Raw genomic sequence first — 22,075 nt, 5'->3', positions numbered from 1 at the left:
GGCACTTGGACCCTGGTAGCTGTGCAAATTAGCCTCTGTACAATCTCACCTCGCACTGGATTGTCATGTGCATGAACCTGCAAAGGCTGGCCAAAAACACAGAATTTTTCAGGGGCTGAGAAAGAAAGCAGAAGATGGGCCCACATACGCTTTTTTAAGGCTCTCCCCCTCTCCGCCCTTAGAAAAGCTGAGGGAAAAGAGGACCACATGGTGGTGGTCCAGCTGAGGTGCGGGTTGGCGTGGCTAGAAGAGCCGTCCCCGGCAAGGGGGACACCCAGACGGCTGCGGTGCTGCTTCAGCATCCGCACCTGGCAGCCCCCGGCGGAGCCGCCCTGCCTGCCCGGGGTGCCGCAAAAACCCTGCAATGGGCAAGAGCAGTCCTGGGGCAACCCAGCCTCTGCAGGAGAAAAATAACCCAGCCTGCAGAAGCCTCGCTGGGTTCAGACAGCCCGACAGCCCACCCGGACCAGGGGACCGCCACGCTGTGCCAACCGGGTCACTGGCAAAGCCCCGCCACCTCCCCACCACTGTCTCTTGAGTGGCCCCTGGCTGGGTCGGAGCAGGACATCCACACGGCAGCTACGAACAGGAGTATTGTAATCCGGGGAGCAGCCCCTCCTGGGGGACCCGAGCCACTCTTTCTGGGGAGCAGGTTGGCTGCTCCCAGGGGGTAAGGAACCCTCGTGGGCTCCCCAGTAGACCCTTCAGAGCACCCTGTTTGTGTGTATTTATTTGATTTGATACTGGACAGCACCTTTCCAGGGGGCAGCCCGCCAGGTGTGTTAAGCTATGGCTCCGGTTAGCCTCACAGGCACGTCCGCATCAGGGCTGCTGGAAGTTGTAGTCCAAATCCTGCGGCAGCACCCGGTTGGAAAATGTTGTTCTACAGGAGGGGTGCCATCGGTTGGGGAATGTGTGGCCCTCCCATTAACCCCAGTCAATGTAGCTATAGAGGGGGAGGATGGGAGAGGTAGTCCATGTTCAGCAAAACTGTGCCATTCGTCCCGGTGGCCACCTTGCCTGGCCGCAGACCCAGCGACGCTGCCTCCCTCTTGGGGGGGGCTCCAGGCCCCCAGGACACTCAGGCTTCCTGTAGCCCCGCAGTCACGGCCTTCTGCTGGCATTAAGCCTTTGTCTCCTTGTCCGCTCCCACACGCAGGGCTCCGGGATGCCGGGCGGATCTCCAGTCGCAACTCCACCAGCGTCCACTCCCGTCACGGGGCACAAGCGCATGGTCATCCCGAACCAGCCGCCGCTGACCGCCACCAAGAAGTCGGCGGCCAAGCCCGGCCCTCAGCCGTCCCCCGTCCCGGTGATGCCGATCGGCGCCCTGAGACCGCAGCCCATCCCGGCCTCTTACTCCACGGCCTCCACCCCTGCCCGCCCGGCCTTCAACGTGCAGGTGAAGTCGGCCCAGCCTGCGCCCCATTTCCAGCCACCGGGCGCCCCGTACAGCAGCTCGGGCCCCAGCCAAGCGCCGCAGCCTGTTTCCTCGCTGGGGCCAGCGCCCCACGCTCCGCCTTATGGCTATATGCCCCAGCCGGCCCCGCACCCGGAGCCCGGTGGCGGCTACGCACCCCCGCCAGCTCACGTCCAGGAGCCGGCCTACGCTGGAGGCCCAAGCCACGTGCCGCAGAACATCTGGAAGCCTGACCCGGCCCATCCTTCCTCCGGGGCCCCAGCCCAGGTCCCCACCGGGCAGTTCCCGTCCAGCGGCGCCAGGAAGACCTACGCCACGGAGCCGGCCCCCGGGGCCCAGCCGAAGGTAAGAGGCGGAGTGGGAACCTTTCCTGGGCCGCGGGAGCGGGGGGCGGGGGTGCAAAGGTTGCCTTTCCTCTGGACCCACAAGGAGCAGGTCCTGCCTTTCGTGGTCCAGCGGGGCCTTCGGGCCAAATGCGGGTCCTTCAGGCAGCCCCCTTCCGCCCCCTGCCCCGGAGCACAGAGGAGGGAGGCAGCAGCACCTGGGCTCAGCACCTCTCTCCTTCCGAGGGGCGTGTGATTGCCGGGGCTGCTGCCTGGGAGGCGCGTGGTCCCTGGTGCTCAGCGAGGCGATGCTTATCCCCAGGTGCACGTGCCGAGCGTCGGGGGAGAGGGCTCCATCTCCGTGTTATTTCTGTGGCCGTGACGGTGCTTTGCTTTAAGCTAGCTTAAAATGCAGAATTGCGCCGAGGATTTCTCCTTTGAGCAGGGCTGACATAGCGTTGCTGTTGTTGCTGTTGTTGTTGTGTTTTCTCGGGAGCCATGGAGTCCGTGTCAGGGGAGGACAAGTTTTAATCGGTGGCTGCCAGTGTCAGACCTTCATGTGGCCACGCTGGCTGGCGAACGCGTAGCCCTTGTGGCCATGAATTCTGCAGCTCAGCAACACGCTGTGAGAGGGCGTGCTTCTTTCTCCTGTCCCGAACCTCCCACCACACGGCTTCCTGGGATGCCTGCGGCCGGTCCTGGCATCATGCAGGAGAGCGAGAAGCGTCTCCTGTGCCGTCCTTCCTCCAGGCCTCTCCTCTCACTCACCTGCCTTCTAAGCTAAGTAATTCCAGTTGCAGAACCTTTCCTCAAAGGGGAGTTGTTTTCGATCATTTCAGCTGCCCTTTGCGCCTTTCCGACTCTGCAATGTCTATTTTAAGGTGCAGTGAGCAGAAAGCGGACAGGAGGGACGATGCGTGTTGCGCTGTGCCCCAGGGGCACATGGAAGCCATGCGCCGGGAGCAAAGGTTCCCATCGCACCTGCGCACTGGGTGTCTGGGGGCATCCGCCTCCCATTCGCGTTTCATGGGCTTCTCCTCCCGGCTGTCGTGTGACATGCTGAGCGGCCCTCCCCGGCCCGGCCCCCTCCACGTGCGTCGGACTACAACTTCCAGGATGCCCCAGCCCGGAAAGGACTCGCTGTTGGAGCTTTGCAAGAGGAGCCGGCTCTGAGGCAGACCGGCCCCTCTGTGGAAGTGCCTCTGGCAAGCGCACAGGCCTTCCCGCTTCGTTCGAGAGCCGGGCAGAGGGCCGTCTTTCTTCTTGCAACCTCATTCCAGACGATCCCCAGTCAGGAACCTGCCCTGACCTTCTTGGCGTGCCAAAAGCACCTCTGCCCTGCTCAGCTCAACCGGGACCGTTTTGTTTGCTGATCTGCATTCCCACGTCCATCGTGGCACGTTCAGGACACAGCCAGTGCCGCCCGAAGGGTCTCCCGCACCCCCCGCTCCAGCCGTAGCCAGAACACTCACCAGTCAGCTGTCCTCACCGAGCAGGAACACAAAGCTTCGGCAAAGGCCCCCCGACGTCTGGAGGGGAGGCAGTGCGGCCCCCTGCAGCTCCGCACCGTCTGCTCCACCACCGAGCTCCGAGGTCTGGCCAGCCAGCTTCCATTCCTTCTGCCCCGGACACATAACCGGACACATGACCGTGCGCCTGGCGTGCGACACGAGTCCAGCCAGAACCCACCCAAGGAGGCGGAAGGGCAGGATTCCACTGAACGTCATGCCCCCGGTTGCGAGCACAGAGCCACACGGGTAGGAGGGCTGGGTCTCGTCCTGGCCTCGGCCAGGGGTGTCCCCAGGGGGCAGCATCCCCAACTCTGGCGTGGTCCCCTCCCGCCTCAGCTGCTCCAGCTCCGCCCGGGCGACTGGCAAAGCTTCCCGGATGGAGGACCGGCAGCAATCCGTGGCCAACACAGGTGCTGTTGTTGCTGGTGTTGTTAGTCGCGAAGTCGCGGACCCCTCGCGACCCCATGGACAACGCTCCTCCAGGCCTTCCTGTCCTCCACCATCCCCAGGAATCCACCTAAGCCCACACCAACTGCTTCAGTGACTCCATCCAGCCACCTCATCCTCTGCCGTCCCCTCCTTCTTTCGCCCTCCTTCGTTCCCAGCATCAGGCTCTTCTCCAGGGAGTCCTTCCTTCTCCTCAGGTGGCCAAAGCATTTGAGCTTCATCTTCAGGATCTGGCCTTGTAAAGAGCAGTCAGGGTTGATCTCCTCTAGGACTGACCGGTTTGATCGCCTTGCGGTCCAGGGGACTCGCAGGAGTCTCCTCCAGCACCACAATCCAAAGGCCTCAGTCCTTCAGCGCTCAGCCTTCCTTATGGTCCAGCTTTCACAGCCATGCATCGCAACTGGGAGAACCATCACCTTGACTAGATGCACTTTTGTATAACTAATCGAGTTAAGCCCGTGTGTTCTGGGCCAGGCAAAGTCACCACCTCTCTGAGAATGGCAAACGTAGAACTGGAAGAGCTGCCTAACTCTTCGGCTTGGAGTGCCGCCGAGGAACTCGTGGGTGGCAGTGCTCCAGTTATTAACAATGATACATTAGCTATCACTCGATTACTACTAATAATAGTAGTGATAAAGGAGAGACTCACTGGGGGCTCGGGGGGCTTCGCACAGAGCCGCATCAGGGGCTTCAAGTGTGGTGCCTGGGCAGCCTTTTCTTGTTCCTTCTGAAGATCATCTTGGGATGCTGCCGCCCTCTTGCAGGGGATCCAGGGCTGCAGGGCCATGGTGGGGGGTGGGCCAAGGAGGTCCCCGGCGGGGGGGGCTCTCCGGGGAAGGAAGGGCGGGGGGTGTCAGCACCGTCTTCTGGCAAGGGGGCTGGACTGCTCGGAGGCCTGGGGAGCCCCGGGGTGGGTGCTCGCTCGCAGGCCCCCAGGCCGCTCTCCGTCATGCCGAGCAGTGGCCGCCCGCGTGCTGCATCCGGAGGCTGGCTTTCGGTGCCCGGAGACGCCATCGCTCCGGGCGGGTTCAAGGGCGGCCAGGCATCCCCGTTCTGCTGTAGAGAGACAAAGCAGAGGCACTTAGAAACGTAGAAGCAGGGCGAGCCAGAAGGGACCTCCCGGGCCATCTAGTCTGACCCCCGGCTCCAGCCGGCTCCGCTCACGACAGGCCCACCATGTGCATGTCCAGCCTGTCCTCGAACACCCGCACCGATGGGGCCTCAACGGCCTCTCGTTGAGAGGTCTCACTTGGGCCAGCCGTGTCCCCCAGCTCCCGTCGTGGTCCCCCCTTGGCTCCCCCTCTCGGGGTGGCTCTGGCAGAAGCGCAGGACTCACGCCCGACACCCCCGATGCAGACGCTGAGGACTAGCGTGTTTGCAGGTGTGTGCTCGCGTGGCGGGGGGGTGAGGAGCAGCGGAAGGAAAGGCCCCTTCTCCGCCGAGCGGGCCTGGCTCAGAGGCTTTCTTCTCCACTTCTCTCTGCGCTCCAATGATAAAGAGGGACTTGCCGTGGGGGGGGGGGGGGCAGATTTCGTAGCTAAGTAACAGCTTCCTGGCAGCATTCATCTTACTTCGAGCCCGCCTAGTTTAGCACCTGAAGGGAGACCTGCTCCGAGGTGCCGGCCGCTCCAGCGATGGAACGGCGTCCTTCACGCGGCACGGATGTCCGACATCCGACCGGGGAACCATCCCCGAGAGACGGCAGAGGACTGCCCCCTCCCTGCCCCAAATCAGAGAGCTGCTTCTCTGGCTTTTGCGCACAAGAAAATGGTCTTGAAATCGTGTTTTGCTTGATCCCTCCCTTCCTCTTGCTGTACACACGCTTTTTATTTCCCCCAGAAGGCGGCTGCCTCCGCCGTGAGCGATCAAAACACACACACACTCGGAGGCTTCAGCGTGGGCTTTTGTCTGGGCAATTTAATTTTATGAGCTTCTGACTTCAGAGCACATTTTCTGCTTTGTTCCCGATCGGACTTGCTCTCGCCCCCGGTGCAGAAGAGGAAGCGATCAGTGAAGCTGCAGCCCACCCGGCTCCCGTCCTGATCCAGGCTCCGAGTTACATGGGATGGGGGAAACCTTGCGGGACCCACAGCCAGACAAGGCCAGCAAGTACCTGCATAGGAACTGTGAGAGAAATCAACCATTTTCATCCCCTATGCAGCTGGAAGTGGATTTTGCCTGCACAGTTTTTAAAGCCTTTTGTAAAAAAATACCCATAGGCTATCATTACAGATTTAAAAAAATCCTTTTCCAGGCAGGTTAAAAAAAGTCATCAAGCATTAATAACATAAAACTAAAATGAGAATTACCTAGTAAAATCCAGCAATGAAATTAAGGGCAGCCCTGAAAGACACCAGTAAGATCAATAACCGACTACTATCCCACTCAGTGGTTCAATAAAATAAGATTAAAAATGTATTTCCTGTTCTTCAAAAGGGCTTTAAAGGATGGGAGCTGGAAGAAGTCCAGTGCATTGCACAATCCGACAGGCAGGTGCACTGCCGAAAAATCCCTCGCTCGGTGGCCGGCCAGGTGAGATTCTGCAAAGGCAGGCATCAGGTGCAGCTCCAGCTGCTGCCCTGGAAGGGTGAAGGCAGTGCGTCGAAGTCGGCAAAACTGCACATCTCCCACCCGCATGGACTTCATCCTCCACCGTCCTGGATTGAGTCCCAAGATGACATCATAAACCATGGATCTCATAGTTACTCAGAATGACGTCACCATGCCTTGCTACCAGTCAGGTTTGCCTGCAAGGTGACTTGTAAGAAGGCAAGGAAGGGCAAAACATAGAAACATAGAAACAAAGCGAGTCAGAAGGGTCCTCCCGGGCCATCTAGTCTGACCCCCGGCACCAGCCGACTCCGCTCACGACATGCCCACCATGTGCACATCCAGCCTATCCTTGAACACCCGCACCGATGGGGCCTCAGCCACCTCCCGTGGGAGCCCATTCCACACCCTGGGGGTCCTGACCGTCAGGAAGCACTTCCTGGCATCCAAATGGATCCTTGGCCCCCTGAGCTTTGCTCCACTGGAGTCTGTCCTGCCTTCCTCTGCAGGGGAGAACAGGTCTCTGCCCACCTCCGTGTGACACTCCCTCACGTACCTGTATGTCATCAACAGACCCCCTCGGAGTCTCCTCCAGGCTGAAGAGGCCCAGTTCCCTCAGCCTCGCCTCATACAGCTTTCCCTGCAAACCAGCCACCATCCTTGTGGCCCTTCGCTGCACTGACTCCAACCTGGCTATATCCTTCCTGTAATGAGGGGCCCAGAACTGAGCACAATACTCCAGTTGCGGGTGCACCAGAGTCGTGTAGAGTGGCAGTAACACCTCTCTCGATCTAGAAGCCACAGTTCTGGCTATGCAACCAAGGGTGGCGTTCGCCCTCTTGGCCACCGCATCACACGGCTGGCTCACGTTCAGCCTGCAGCCAACCAGCACCCCGAGGTCCCTTTCACAAGTGCTGCTCTCCAGCCACTTGTCACCTAACCTGTACTTATGACAGCTATTCCTATGCCCCAAGTGCAAGACCTTGCACTTATCCACACTGATCGCCACACTGTTGTCTCCTGCCCTCTTCCAAAAAATACATTTAGGGGACAAAACACCCAAAGGATTATAGCCTTCAAATGGATGCATACTTTGTGCAAATTGCAGAACGGAGGTGCAAATTTTGTACAGTTTTCGTGGCTTTTGAAAAGAAAACTTATGTAAATCACATCCATTTTAAAAACAAAATTCCAGGAGCCGGCTTGTCTTGAGCCACGTCCAGACGGCACCGATGCAGGTTGGCAGAATGAATTCCAGGGGGCTGAGTTGAGAAGCTCCATTGCTCGCATGCCCCTGCATGGCTTAGGAGTATGTGTTCCTTGGACCAGTCCAGCAGCATCCAGCATTTAAACTATGCATTGAGTAAACTTGTAGTAAAAAGAGTAGTTCTAATTCTGGAAACACATGTTAATGAGCGATTATGTAACAATGCTTCAGGCTGATTGTTTTATGATGGTGGTTCTGTTTTTATGTGGCTTGGGAACTTGATTTGTGTTTGCAGTGAACATTGCCTTGGTTATAGGCTGACTAATTCATTTTAGAGATAAATACATAAATAGCGCACTTGCAAGTGATTGCAGTGGATTCCATTTTACTTCTCTTCCCTGTGTTTATTTAAAAGACACGCGTGCATCGCTCACCATGCTGGGCGAATACGTGAGCGATATTCAAGGGACGAGGAAGTGCTTCTTGGCTTCCCTTCCACTGACTGCCCCCGGGATGGCAAAGCCAGTTCAAAATTCTGGTTTAATATCAATTTGCACAGAGGAAAAGAGTCCATTGCCCTCGGATGGAGTCAGAGGTCAACTGCAGTCTCATTTGGTATTCAGAGATGCTCAAGAAGATCCTCGTGCTCTGGCTAAGCAGGAGACCCTTCCCTTCCGTCTTAGTGAGGATCTGGACTGACGGGTTGGGCAGCCCTGGTCTCTGCTCTTCCTTCCTCTCGGAGCAGCGGAGTGCGGCTTCGCAGTGCAGTGGAAAGCGCCGCTTGTGCCCAGCTGTGGCGTGATGTTTGCTTGCCTGGCGCAACAGCGTTAAGCCCCATGGTGCATCTTCAGGCTTGGAGCAAACAGTCTTCTCCTCTCTGCAGCAGGAAGCGCGAGAAATCGTTTCTGCTCGTTTGGTATCAGCATTTGCTCCGATTGCAGCTTCCAAGGCAAACATGGGCTTGGATGACACCTGCCGCTGAAGCCTGCACAGGCTGAGCTTGCAGATCAGTGATGCTGAAACATGCACTCTTCAGAAATGCGCACAAATGTGCTTTCAGCAGTGGGGAAATGCTCATGCTTCAGATATATGCGAAGGGAGCGAAATGCGCAAAGCTTCGTATGTGAAAAGAAAGCAGCAAAGCTTGCGACCGATACGGACTTGAGTCAGAGCAAGATAGGGGACTCCAGTAAGGTCCCTGTTTGCTGCTTTGCACCCGAGTGTGGATCACGGGGCAGGCAGATGGGCCTGTGGCTCCCCCCAAGCCCAGCCAGCATGGCCTCCGCTGGGACGTCCAGAACGCCTGCCTTCGGTGTGGTCCAGTCTTGCCCGGCCCGGTCCCTCTCCGCGCTTCATCCTGCAGCTCCCGCCAGCCCTGTTCGTGGGCGGCACCGGCTGGAGGGAGGGGACCCGCGTGGGCCCCCGGACCACCCTGCTGTTCCCAGGGCTGACGCACTCTCTGGCGGCAGGCCTGCCTGGAAAGGCCCGTCTGCCGGGCACCCTGGGGAGCTGGGCAAAACGAAGCCGTGGTGCGGCTCCGTCAAGGGAGCGCGGCACGGCTGGACACGTGCCCACAGCATGCCCTTTCGAGCAGAGCTGGGAAAGGTCTCCTCCTGCCTGAGCGCCAGGATCCACTGAGAAGGGCCAGTGCTGCCTCCCGTAGGATGGGCCCCGCACGCAGGGTGTTGTGACCAAAAAGGCCCCGCACCACGTCCCCACCAGCTCTCCCCACCTTGGTGGCTGAGCACATTTTGGCGCCTTGGGAAGGGACCACCATTGCAGGGCAGGCTCACGTGGGAAGCGGTGGTCCCCGGACGACCCCAGGGCCTTCTTTATACTGTTAAGGCTAATGTGGGAAAGGCAGCTCTGCCCTATTTATTTGGCTAGTTGGTTAGCTTCTAGCCCACCAAATAACTATTGTTCGCTGTGCGGCTTATGCACCGTTAGAAACTGAAGTGCCACGGAACAGTTAAGCATGTAAAATGCTTTATTTAAAAGGATAAAATGCTATGCCGTGCAAAGCAAGAAACAGACACGGATAAAACAAGCGCAGTAAGCTACAGCCAGGTCTCCAAAACGCCCGGGAGACAAGAAGGGTCTTGGAGCGGTGCTGGAAAGATTGCAGTGGCGGTGCCGGGCGAGCCTCTTTCGGGAGCGCGTCCCCTGGCTGGGAAGGGCATCCCGCTTGTCTGGGGGCACCCAGAGCAGGGCTGCTGGCGACGGCTGGAGGGTCGGAGCAGGTGTTCTCGGGCGAAGGCAGGCCTTTGGTCATGTCGGACGCGACGTTGCTAACGGCAGCACACCTCTTAATCCCTCCGGCTGGCGGGGAGGGGCTGCCCCTTCCTCCGCTGTTTGGTGCTTGTGGGTCCCATATATTGCAGCAACGATGAAATTAACTCGGCGTCTCGGGGCGGTGGGAGACCAGCTGTTCGAGGGTCGAGAGGCAGAGCAGCTTTGTCGTTTTGCGGGAAGGGCATCCCTTCCGATCGTGGCTGCCCTTTTCTCTCTTCTGCCGGGTCCGAATGCCTGCAGCTCATCGCAGCCCACGGCAGCCTCCCCAGTCCGCAGCACCCACCCCAGTGGGCCAGCCAGCGGACCAGTAGCCCACAGGGGCTGGGCATGGCGGGCGATGCCGGTCGACACACGGGGCTGGTGCGTCGGGTAACAGCTGTGCGAGTCCTTACACAATTCCTGCTCTAAGCCGCGTGATGAACGTGAGTCAGGAGAAGACCCTGCGAGCCATCAAGGCTGAGCAGGCCCCTCATCCGAGCGACGGGGGCAGAGCAAAGTCAGTTCTGCGTTGCCCACCTGCTGTCTTCAGACCAGTATTTGTCTCTGCGGATTCTGAGTTCTTAAAAGCCAGCGCTACAAAAAGCAAAATGGGAGAAGAGCCATTTTAATCTATAGCGAGGACTCGTACGTAATTAAGCCGTAAGAAAAGGGACTATTTACCCCGTGGGTCCTGCGCGGCTGCTTCTGCGCGAGGCATTCGCAGAGTGATTTGTTTTTCCATTTTCCTGTCGGAGGCCTTATTACCGGCCTGTGCAAAGTGTCTCCCGTCGCATTTCCCTAGCAATGCTGACACCTCTCACCGAAGCCTGCAATTAGACGTTTTATGAAATAATCAAAAAATAGAATGCCGCTACTTCTTGTCTGGGGCCCACAAGCCGTCCCTGTTGGTATAAAATTATACCCGGGCACTGGAGACGGCGCGCTCACATAGATCTGACCAGCCGTTGCAAATGGTCTTTTTTTGGTAACGGAACACTTTGTACTTTGCAGATGCTCGACCGCGGAATATAATGCTGCTTATTCAAAAGCAGGTCACGCAGAAGGGACCTGCTTGTCATCTCCCTTCTTTCACCTTATCTTTGATGCATATGCAAATTCATGAGCATCTCTGTGTGTGTGTGTGCGTGTCTATATATAATGCACATTGTTTTAAATTGCAGATGTGATTTGATTTCTGCTTGATCTGGATTTTCAGTGAGGCGACCCCTCTGCTAAGTTGATGTGCAGGGAGGAAAAAGAATGAGGCGGCTGGCCATCCGGATGAGTTCGGCCAAGTCGAGTTTAAGTTAGGAGATTCCTCCTGATCTAGTCCTGGTTTGAGCCAGGGAGACAAGAAAGAGAACTCATCCAGTGAGCTCAGGAAAAAAGGGTGGGGTGAGCTGTTGGCTGTGCCCCAATGCAGGCACTTGGGGTGGCCAGGTGGGCCCCTCAGTCAGCACCCGGCTTCTGAGATTACAGCGCGATTGCCTAGCTTGCTTCAGACTGTTCAAAGATAGGCTGGGCGTGCACATGGTGGGCCTGTCGTGAGCGGAGCCGGCTGGTGCCGGAGGTCAGACTAGATGGCCCGGGAGGCCCCTTCTGACTCGCTCTGTTTCTGTGTTTCTATGAACTCCACCTGGCCCCTGTCCTGTGCAGGCAGTCGTGGGGACCAGACTGTCAAAAGCTCCAAATGAGAATGTAGCAGCTCCGAATAAAAGCAATGCTTGGGGTGCCGTGCCGTGCTGGGCACGTTTAGAGAGTGGGAAGCCCTGCAGCACCCTGCTGGCATCCACAGGACAGTGCCCTTGGGGCGGTCAAAGGCAGGTCAGGCTGCGTGGCGTTGCCCTGAGGGATCCTGCCCACCTCCTCCTTCGCTGGTCGTGGGGTCTGAGACCTCGGCCCGGCACGGGGACCCTCCGGGGGGGCCCAGGCCGAGACGCGCTGGGGCTCTTTGGCGGCCCGTCTTCCTCTGGAGACGGTGCTAAGCAGGGAGTCGCTTGCTCATGCAAAGCGCTTGGCTGCCTGCAGAAACGGCTCCCAGGAGCAATGAAGGTGCCCCAGGAGCACGGCTGGGGGGCGGAGGGGCTCTGCTTGCCCCAGGGCGGCCGCAGGATGTCCTCTCCTCTCGCTTCTGCACCTCTGGACCAGATTCTTCCTGTTCTTTCTGCTCCAAAGATAATTTTGGGGATTTTTTTTTGTGGGGGGGAGCTTCTTAGTCTTGCTTCTTGATCAGTTATTTCTTGTTAATGCGGCTCAGCCCAACTTTGCATCCCATCTATCCCAAAACCAGCTCTCTGGAGGTGAGGACTCCACATCCCAGCAGCCACGGAGGAACTTCCTTGGGGCCCGAAGGAAGCCGCCCCCTGGGGGTGGGGGTTGCTCAGCAGAACGGAGCTCCTGCGGGTGGGAAGTTGCCCCGGAGCCGGACTGGCTCGGCCGTGGACTCGCTGCTCAGATGGGCCCATTCCTGGCATGCAGTGCCGGGGAAGATGGGCCGAGCTTTTGGCCCTGACTCCCTGGGTTGGCTTCCCTCCCCCCTCCGATGCCTCCAGGAGGGATGGCTGTTCTTGTGAAATTATTTATTTCCCATTTTAGACTTTGGACAGTGACTCATTGTGCCCTGGAAATGGGATGGCCGAAATGGCTTGGGATCTTTTTAAAACTTTTCTTTCATTTTCATGCAGCCGTTTGCCTTCGCCTTAGAGAAATGGGCACTTAACGAGCCGAGACGCCTGTAAAAAGCCAGCACAGGGCTCTAAAAATACAATATTTGCTTTCACCTTTGAGCTGTCAACAAGTTTTCTCCGTCCTGTCTCTGTCACGCACACCAGCCTGCAAATAGCCCCCGGGGAGAAGAGGCCTCCGTGGGCAGCTCCAGCAAACCACCGACGGGGAATCCTCAGAAAACTTTCCTCCACACACCACCCTGCTCAGCGGTGTGGAATCATAGCAGCACAGAATAGCAGAGCTGGAAGGGGCCAGGAAGGCCATTGGGTCCACCCCGTGCTCATGCAGGACACCAAGTCGCACCCTCCCGCCCAGAGGGCTGCCCAGTTTCTCCTTGAACGTCTCCAGAGTGGGAGAGCCCCCCACCTCCCCAGGCAGCCGGTCCCACTGCCGTGTTGCTCTGACAGGGAGGAAGCTTCTCCTGATGCCCAGCCTGAACCTGGGCTGTCGCAGCTTGACTTGATGATTCCATGGAGAACCCCGACGCTCAGCCTGGCAAAACTGTCAGTGTTTCTAAAATCATTTCAAGATTTCTTCTCTGTTCCCTCTTTAATCCATCTTCCATTCTTTGCTCATCAGAGCTTACCACTCATGAAAGGAAGTCACACAGCAAACCAGTTTATGACTCTTCCAGCCCTCTTCCCCTGCCTGGTGTTCCCTGGGTGAGTTGGACTCCAACTCCCATCATTCTGCGCCAGCGTGGCTATTGATGGAAGTGGAACGATTATTTGGGACGCACAGAACACTTGGAGACTCTGCCGACATTTCATTGTCCCGTTAATGCATTTCTGGCAAGTCTGAATTTGATGGGGGCAAGAGTGTTGAGGGGCTGGGGGGGAGGTATTTGTGGCTCTGTGCCTGCCAAGGAGAGCCTTCTCCAAAGAGGGTTCCTACCTGGGGAGGCAGGAGGAGCAGGTGATGTATCTCCCCAATATTTCTTCCTTCTTTTGCCGTTGGTGAGACGGGCAGGGCCTCCTTCCCGTCTGCCCCAAATCTGCGTGGAAGTGCACAGGCCCAGCACTGACCTGCTTGAGGCTAACCTGAAACATCCCTAGAGGGGCTCCTGCTTCAGGTCTTACTGGGCAACTTCCCTTCCGCAGCAGCTCCGAATTCAGTGGGGATTCCTTTGACTCGTGGCAGGCAGCGGGAACGCCATCCCCACACGCCCTCTCTCGCTCGCTCTCTCTCTCTGTCTTGTATCCGGCATTCCTCGTTCTTGTTTTTGTCTCACTCTTCTCACGTCGCTTGTGCAGAAGCGACATGGTGCACCTGTGCGGGGGGAGCAAGGCTGGGGCCCAATCGGAAGCGCCTTCCTTTGGCCAATGGGGATGCGTGGAGTTGGCCGGATTGGCCCTTTGTGTGTTTTGCAGGTGGTCCAACGCCTTTTGCTTGAAAGGGTCAGATCTATCTTGCTTTCCGGGAGCTGTGGAGCACAGAGGGGCGAAAAGTCTTTGGAATGGTTGCTTTGGGCACCTTTTAAAAAGTGTGCAATTTCGGGGAGGCGGGAGCCACAGGGCAAGCTGCGAGTGGCCCACAGGCCTCGGCCTGCCCAGCCCGGGCCGACAGGCACACGTGCTCAACTCCAGGAAGGCAGCAACTCCGGGAAGAGGCAACTCCGCAAGCCTCTTCCGAATTAATCCAGCCATTGCATGAAACACGATCTGATGCGTGCACCCCGTTGACCAGCCAACGATGCGCCCATTCCTCAATTCCAGTGTTCCAGGAAACCGTGGGTGCGGTGCTGTTTTGGCGGCCCCCTGCCCTGCCTTCAGCAGCAAAATCTGCTTTGGGAAGCTCAGCCCGGTTGTGTCCGGACACCAGCATGATGCAACCCACCCCAGCCCCTGGGGTATGACATCACCCCAGTCTTCTTCAGCATTGTCCAAATAAAACAATGCTGATGAAGTGTCCCCCCACCCCCCCGCTTTTGAAGAAGTTTACTCCTGCTTAAAAGAGGAAAAGTAAGGCCAATGCAGGACTTCCTTCTTTACAAAGATAGAATGCCAGCGTCTACATTTTAAGCTCAAATTCTGGTTCTAGCCCCCCCCCCCCAAAAACCCTCTGTGTGTTCACTCCCATGAGGCAAAGTCAACATTTACAGTAAATGCAAAGAAGGCCAGCAGTTTAGTCACTGGGAAATCTTTAATCATCCGCCACTGTTCTCTTTCTGTGCTTAAAACCCGGCTCCAAAGGAGCAGCACCTCCTGCTTTGGGCCAGGCTGGAATGACAGAGTCAGCTTATCTTGCATCTGATAGATAAGATGATAGAGTCGGCAGCTGATACCTTATCAATGGATTGTGTCTCCAAGTCCATTTGGGAGTTCATTAAATTTAGACAGTGCCCTTTTGCTGCCAGGAGAATGTTTATTAATGAGGCTCCGAGAAGATGGAGAGGTTGCCTGAAAGACTCAGACAGGCCCGGGAGAGACTGCATCCCATCGCTTGCGGCCGAAACTCTCCGGGGGCTTTTCAAATTAACACACTTGCTTGTTTTAATTCCTCGCCACCTGGCTCTGCTGAAGGAGCAGCTCGTGCGTTTGCCTGCGTCCGACAAGACTGCCACCACATTGCATCCCGGCTATCAAATTTTGCTGCTGTCTACAAAGCGTTTGTGGCGGCCACTTCCATACGAATTTCACAAGGCTTCTCTGAAAAGCCACATCCCATGGCTGGGTTTTCTCCTCCCACTCGGCAGCATGGAAGAAAGTTGACCCTGTGGTCCCATGCCATGAATTCCCAGGCCTGGTCGTGCAAAATTCACGGGGGGATCCATGCCGGGGCTGGGAATCTAATGGATTCCCTGCGTGTCATCCTGCATCGGAATTCCCGGTGAGCACATCCGGCATTCCCCGTTCTGCACCACCTGCAAGAGCCCTTGCGTGGCTGCACGTGACGCGGAGGAAGGTTGCCACTTGCACAGCCTCAAGCCCGAGAGGAAGTCTGCGGATGCCGGTGGGAGGGATTCCGGGGTTTTGTCCCAGCCCTGCCACTGGCAGGAGAAGGGAAAGTGTGGGGAGGTTGTGTCAAGCTGTCCCAGAGAGGAAGGCCAAGATCTCTCCTTGCTGATGCCGGAGTGCAGGACACGGAATAATCATTTCAAGTTGCGACAACCCCGATTCAGGCTGGACATCAGGAAAAGCTTCCTCACTGCCAGAGCAATGCGACAGGGGGACCAGCTGCCTGGAGGGGTGGGGGGCGCTCCCACACCGGGGGCATTCAAGGCGAAACCAGGCAGCCCTCTGAGTGGGAAGAACCCGAGGGCCTTCTGGCCCCTTCCATCTCTCCGATTCCATGATTCTATGACCATGAAACAAGGAAGCGTTGCTGCATGTAGGGTGTGTGAGAAATTCGTTTGTGATCTGGACTGGCTCACTTTGCCCCCTCCAGGCTGGGCACGGATGCAGCCCTGCTCCGCTTGCAGAGGGATTCCGGGGCCCAGGAAGCCTTGGGCAGTGGGCGTCAATTTGGGGCATGGCAGCTGCTAAAGAAGGGGCACAGATGCGCTTTCATCAAGGCAAGACTTCCAAGATGCGCAGGATCGTTTCCACATTGCATTTCTTTCCCACCTGTGCCTCTTGCGATGAACCCAAGCCAGCTTTCCTAGCCCCTTTTATCCTCATCCCAACAACCCTGTGAGGTAGGATAGGCCAAGAGTGAGCGACTGGCCCAGAGTCACCCAGTGGGCTCCATGGCTGAGTGGGTACTCGGATCCAGTTCTCCCAGGCCCCCAGTCAACCCTGGATCCATGACCCCGGCTTTCCCTTGATGGTGCATTTGAAAAAATGCATATGAAACATGCATGGATTTTCATGAGAATAAAAATTGCCAGATCTTGCTATCCAGGACAGGCTTGAGTCAAATCCAGTTTCGGGGTGGCATTTGGAGAACTTCAGCAAGACCTTTGCTGCCTTCAGGCTCTTCTTATGTTCCCGTGGGGGAAGTGGGGTTCCCTTGAGCACCGCTTTTCTTCAGGTGGAATTCTTTGGCTGATCTGTATCTGGATATACATTTGAATATGTATTCACATGTTTATATGCCCCCTATAACTATATGAGGCTCTCTGGGCATTACATACGTGTGTGAGATCCCTCATGGTGACACCGTTGTTGGCCAGCTTCCACTCCCACCCAGGTGACGGTGACAACGGCAGCAAAACTCAAATGGAACCAGATGGTCCACGGGGGACGAGAGTCCGAGACTGGCAGCTTCCTGGCACTGCCCCCTGGCCAGCCCCGGCTCCGCTGCATCACCTCACAGGCCGAGTCCATCAAGGCCGCCTCAGCCTGCAGGCTCCCTGTGCCTGCAGTGGGGCTGCTCGCGAAGCCACGGAGCTCCAGGGAAGCCAAGAACATCGAAGAAAACGAGGCGGGGAGAGCTTGGAAACCGCCACGCCGTCATTTGGCCACCTCTGGCCACGTGCGTCTGTTGGCACAGTCCCGGGCCCAGGTGCACGCCAGTGAGCCAGCCTTCCCTTTCAAAGAGCAGGTGGACTTGCAGAGTGGCCGGGTGGGGAAGAAGGGGCTTGCACGTCGGGGAGGCAGCCCCTCCTCTCCCAAGCGCGGCCCCTCCATTGAATCCTTCCGCACTTGGGCTTGCACTTCACGGCCTGGCTGGATTACCAGTGGGCTGACCCCACTCCGCCAAGGCCAGCGGAGCGCAGCCACCGAGACAAGCTGCCCGTGTAACGTCAGGACACTTCCCTCCCCCTCCGGATTAGCATGTGCACCAGGGGCTGCGTTTCAGGCGTAGTATCGACTAATTATTTAACCGTGACTGACAGCTGTGAACATCGGTGTTCCTTGTGCGTGGCTTCCCACATTTACTGGGAGCCTAATTACGGGCGGGCGGATGGGCAGGGAATCTGCTTCCCAGGCTTCCGCTGGGGCACAGATGCAGCTTTGCCCGGCGCGCAGAGGCGGCGGACGAGCAGGGACGGCGTGGGGGTGGCGGCACGGCTTGTCCGATCGTGTAGCAGCTGCGGTCCATGAGCCGGTGTTTCTATTGCGCACGGAGGGCTTGTGCGCCGGGCTTCGGGAGGACCAAGCCTGGGCATTTGTCTCCAGCGGGGCTCGGATGGGGACACGAAAATCAGCAAACACAAGTTCACCGAAGTTCTCTGAATCCCATCTTGAAGTTTGTTCTGGCCCAGGTCCATATCCAATTGCAAACTTCGTTGTTTTCTTTTCACATGGAGATCCATCCATATGTCTGCGCATATCTTTTCTCCAAGATGCACAGTGGTTGGGCACATAGAAACATAGAAACAGAGCGAGTCAGAAGGGGCCTCCTGGGCCATCTAGTCTGACCTCCGGCACCAGTCGGCTCCGCTCACGACAGGCCCGCCATGTGGACGTCCAGCCTGTCCTTGAACATGTCTCACAGCACTCTAGGATCATGGGAAAGAAGAGCTGGAAGAGGCCAGAAGGCCATCGGGTCCAACCCCTGCTAGTGCAGGACTTGACGTTACACCATCCCCTTCAGGTGACTGCCCAAATTTTCTTTAGATGTCTCCAATGAGGGAGAGCCCACAACTTCCCCAGGTAATCGGTTCCAACATCCTACTGCTCTGACAGTGAGGAAGTTCTTTCTGGTGTCTAGTCTAAATCTGATTTCTTTTACTCAAGTCTGCTGTTCCGTGTCCTGCAGCCTGGGATGCACGAGGAGAGACCCTGCCCTTCCTCTCTGTGACGGCCTTCCAGGTACTTAGAAACACAGAAACAGAGCGAGTCAGAAGGGGCCTCCCGGGCCATCTAGTCTGACCCCCGGCACCAGCCGGCTCCGCTCACGACAGGCCTGCCATGCGCACGTCCAGCCTATCCTTGAAGGTACTTGCAGACGGCCACCATTTCTCCCCTCAGTCTTCTCTTCTTGAGGCCGAACATCCAGTCCCTGAATCAGCCTTGTTGCCTCCTCTGGGCCCTTGCCAGCTTGCCTGCATCTTTTCTTAAACCCGGGTGCCCAGACCTGGGCTCAGTGCGCTGTCCAGGTGATGTCTGGCTTGTGCTGAACATAGTGGGGCTCAGGCTTTCTGTGTTTTGGAAGTGCTGCTTTTGCAGATGCCCTTCCCCTCCCGCCGCCCAGGCCCGTCTCCCGCATGGAGCCAGATGACGTGACCTTGCAGACCCCCGCGGACTGAGCACCCGTCCGCTCAAGTGAGGACTCCGATTCCCTGGCTGGGGCAGGTGCCCCCCCCCCCTTTGAGAAGGAGTGCAGGTGTGAACACTCCAAGACCAACGCACAGAGGCAGATGTCGGGCTGAGCACGTCTCTCGAGCGAAGGAAGAGCGAGGCGCTTGCCCCCTCTGCAGTGGAGAGTCGGGCTGCTTCAAATGGAAAAGCTGGGCTGGTTTTCTTAATTCACTTTAGAAGTCCTGATTGAATCGTCTTGGACAGGACTTGATATTGCAAGAGCACAATTTGTTTGGAAGGACATCAGGCACAGGGAGATGAGTCAGTGGCCACCGGCCTGCGGGGACCGGATAGGAGGCAGCTCACCCAAGCACTCCCTTCTGCGCCGGGATGGATCCCAGCGAGGCCGGCAGGAGGGGCCGGGCGACGGGGCTGGTGGAGGGGCACATGCGCTTAGCATGCGGCATGGTTTGCAGCGAGGAGAGGGCGGAGAGGTGCTGGCGCACCTCGTGCGCTTTGGGCTGACGCTGCTGAACTGAGGCGGGAGGGATTTTGCAGGCAGAAGGTGTCTTTGGGAAGGCCTCCGAGGGAAGGACGTGATCGACCATCAGGCTGGGCCATTTCATCTTCCCAAAGTGCTGTGTCAGGATGGGGAGGAAATCAGAGTATCAGAGGGGAGAAGGTCGCCCACATGGTCTCCATGTTCAGGGAAGCTTGGAAGGAAAGCAGGTGAAACTTCCCCCGCATAGATGCACTTGTTGTGTCCGACTCTGGGGCTGGTGCTCATCTCCGTTCGTAAGCTGAAGAGCCAGCATTGTCTGAAGACGCTTCCGTGGTCACGTGACCCTCATGCCTAAACGCCAAGGTGCACAGAACGCTGTTACCTTTCCCACTGCAGTGGCACCGATTTATCTACTCACGTTTGCCTGCTTTTGAATTGCTAGGTAGCCAAGAGCTGGGACAAAGCAGCAGGGCTTCCGCCCCGTCACGCGGATTCGAACCGCCGACCTTCCGATCAGCAGCTCCGCAACTCAGTGGTTTTACCCACTGAGCCACCTGGGTCCTGGAAGGAAACCAGGTGGCAGTAAGTTCAGGTTTAAATTCACACAGGTGACCCTACGCATGGGAGGGGGGCTGCCCACTGAATGAGAGCACAAGGTCACTGCGGGTGCTGACCAGAATCCAGTTCCAGGATTCCCCATTCGCCTCCGTACACCTATCCCTCGTGCGCTCACGCTTGAACGCGGGGCTTACGGCCCTCGGATTTCTTTGGGGAGCTGCGTTTCTTTTCCTGCTTCCCCTGGGATTGTGATGACATCATTTACAGCCCAGCCTTCCCATACCGGCTGCTTTCTGCGTGCGTTGGCCTATAGGCCCCATCACCTCCAGCCATATGCCCATTAAAAAGGACATCTAGGGTGCAGTCTGCGGCCATGGCCTGAAGCCCCCAGGCTCAGAGTCCCACTGTCGTTCAGGGCAGAGTGGGGAAGCGATGGGAGGGGGATCTTTCTTCCGAGACAGGCTGAGGTGCTCATCCGGATGGAGCATCCGGAGGGCGAGGGAGGAGCATGGAAGAGACCTCAGGACCGTCTGCACCGTGGCCTCTCCTCTCTCCTCTGCTCCTCCCCTCCACTGCTCTCTGGGGCCATTTGTCCTGAGCCCCGGCACAGGTATCCTGCAGTAGGCTAAGTTTCTGTGGCACTGCAGGGAGAAACAGTTGTATGGTTCCCACCATGGCCTGTTGCATCTGAACCCAGAAACGTGGTTCCGTGCAGCCACCACAGAGTCCCGCGGAAAGAGTGGCAGTCGCGTCCAGCCGCCATGCGCAGACCGAAGAGGAAGAGGCGGGCGACGTGGGCAGGGGGTGCTGCGCTCTGGGGCTGAATTTTAGCAGCAGGGGTTGAAACTGCACCGTGGTTTAAGGTTAGCAGTGACTGCACCCGTGAATCCGGGGCAGAGCTGCAAGCGGGCAGGGCTGTTCTGCGTATTTGCACAGGCAGGGTAGCCCCCCGCCCCCGATGTGACCCCAGCTGCCGTTTGCATTCTCTGCGCCTAGCTTTCCTCTCCCCGCCATCCCCCGGCATCATGCGCCCCCAGAAAGAGCCACTTGCTGAGACCCCCTGCTCCCCGCGGGCACCTGACCCCCGTGCGTGGATCATGCGCCCGCCCGAGCTCTCAAAGACAAAGCATCCGTTGGTCACCAGAGAGCTGGGGCTTTGCCGAGAAGGCTCCGGAGACGCCGGCCAAACGGGAAATCATTTTCCTAAGTACATTGGATGCGATAAATGAGAGTACGCCTGACAAGCTCTTGGCCAGGACGCCTTCCCTGCGTGTCGAGCGCAGAACTTGGCACCGCCGCTGCTGGCAAGTGTTCTGGCCGGCCGTCCCCTGGATCCTGGCGGGGAGCTGCATGCCCCTCGCCCCCCGAGGGGAGGCTCTCCCCAGCTCAGCTCACCCCACGGCTGGAGGCTGCAGCTGGGGGCAGTGGGGAAACGGCCGCGCACACAGCCGAGTCCAGATTCCTAAGAACGCTGCCCAGGGGTGCGCGGCATCCCGGCTTTTTCCAGGTCACGCGGAATTTGATTACATTGAATTACACAGAATGTAATTCAGCGCAAAGCAAGTTCTAGGAAAATATGTAAGATTAAAAAAATCAGAAAGGATGCGCAAACCCGTAGACGTGCAAGGGCTTGCGTCTTTGCGCGTTTTCAGGAATGCAACGTTCTGCACGTCCCAGTGTGTGCCAATGCACGTGGGCACAGCTGCACAGAATTGGGCTCCATCCGGGTGTGGAAGATGCAGCAAAAGCCACCCGAGAATCCAGGAAAAATGGAACGGATCTGCCGCCTCCATCCATCCCTGACCACCTGGCATCCGGCCAGCAGGCCCAGCCCTTCCTCCGCAGTTCGGGTGCCAACCTCGCGGCTCGCCCATGCTCCTGAGAGCACTGGGCTGCCACCTCTGCCGAGAATCCAGCGGCGGAGCGGCGTGGGGGCCCCGCCTGCATCACCGGGGGCTCCTGCCGCGGCGTTTCGAGGGGGATGGTGCAGGCTGGCTCTGCTTTTGTCGCTCCGGCAAGCTCCTCTTGACACATTGCATGAAATGTCCGCGGCCGAGCGAGGCTGTGCGCTCTGAACGTCCCCTCGGTCCCTCTGCACCGCAGTCCAAGGTCAGGACCGTGCCCTCCTTGGTGGTGGATCGGCTTGGTGTTCTTCCTCCCAAGCCGGTCCAGGCCCTTCGAAAGAGTCAGGCGGGGCTTTTTGTGCCACACTCAAATCACGGATTGGGGCCACCTTTCCTGACTGCTTCTCCCTGGGGAGCCCCCCCCCCCCCGCCCCGGTTTTCAAGGCCATTCCCTTGCACTGGGCACTTTTCTCGCCAACCCTCAGTCCTTGGTCTCCTGGAGGCGGCGTCTCCCCTTTCAAGCATCTTGTCCTACAGATCAGCAAACGCTGTTAAACGGAATCCAGCCCAGGCGTGAGACTGAGGGG

At 57.8% G+C, this 22,075-nt stretch overlaps 1 protein-coding gene across 4 annotated transcripts in view; it reads left to right on the top strand.

Annotated features, from left to right (window-relative positions):
- The window catches only part of LOC123036804 (LIM domain containing preferred translocation partner in lipoma), a 221,842-nt gene that overhangs the window by 150,330 nt on the left and 49,437 nt on the right, over positions 1-22,075 (top strand). For all 4 annotated transcript variants that reach the window (XM_044456248.1, XM_044456249.1, XM_044456246.1 and 1 more), the window contains one exon: positions 1,160-1,765. In XM_044456248.1, the coding sequence (XP_044312183.1) occupies positions 1,160-1,765 (606 nt within the window). The remainder of the gene's footprint in view (positions 1-1,159; positions 1,766-22,075) is intronic.

Source organism: Varanus komodoensis, unplaced genomic scaffold, assembly GCF_004798865.1.
Source record: "Varanus komodoensis strain SLA01 unplaced genomic scaffold, ASM479886v1 scaffold82, whole genome shotgun sequence".
Classification (NCBI taxonomy): domain Eukaryota; kingdom Metazoa; phylum Chordata; class Lepidosauria; order Squamata; family Varanidae; genus Varanus; species Varanus komodoensis.
This window is presented reverse-complemented; position numbering and strand designations above follow the sequence as displayed.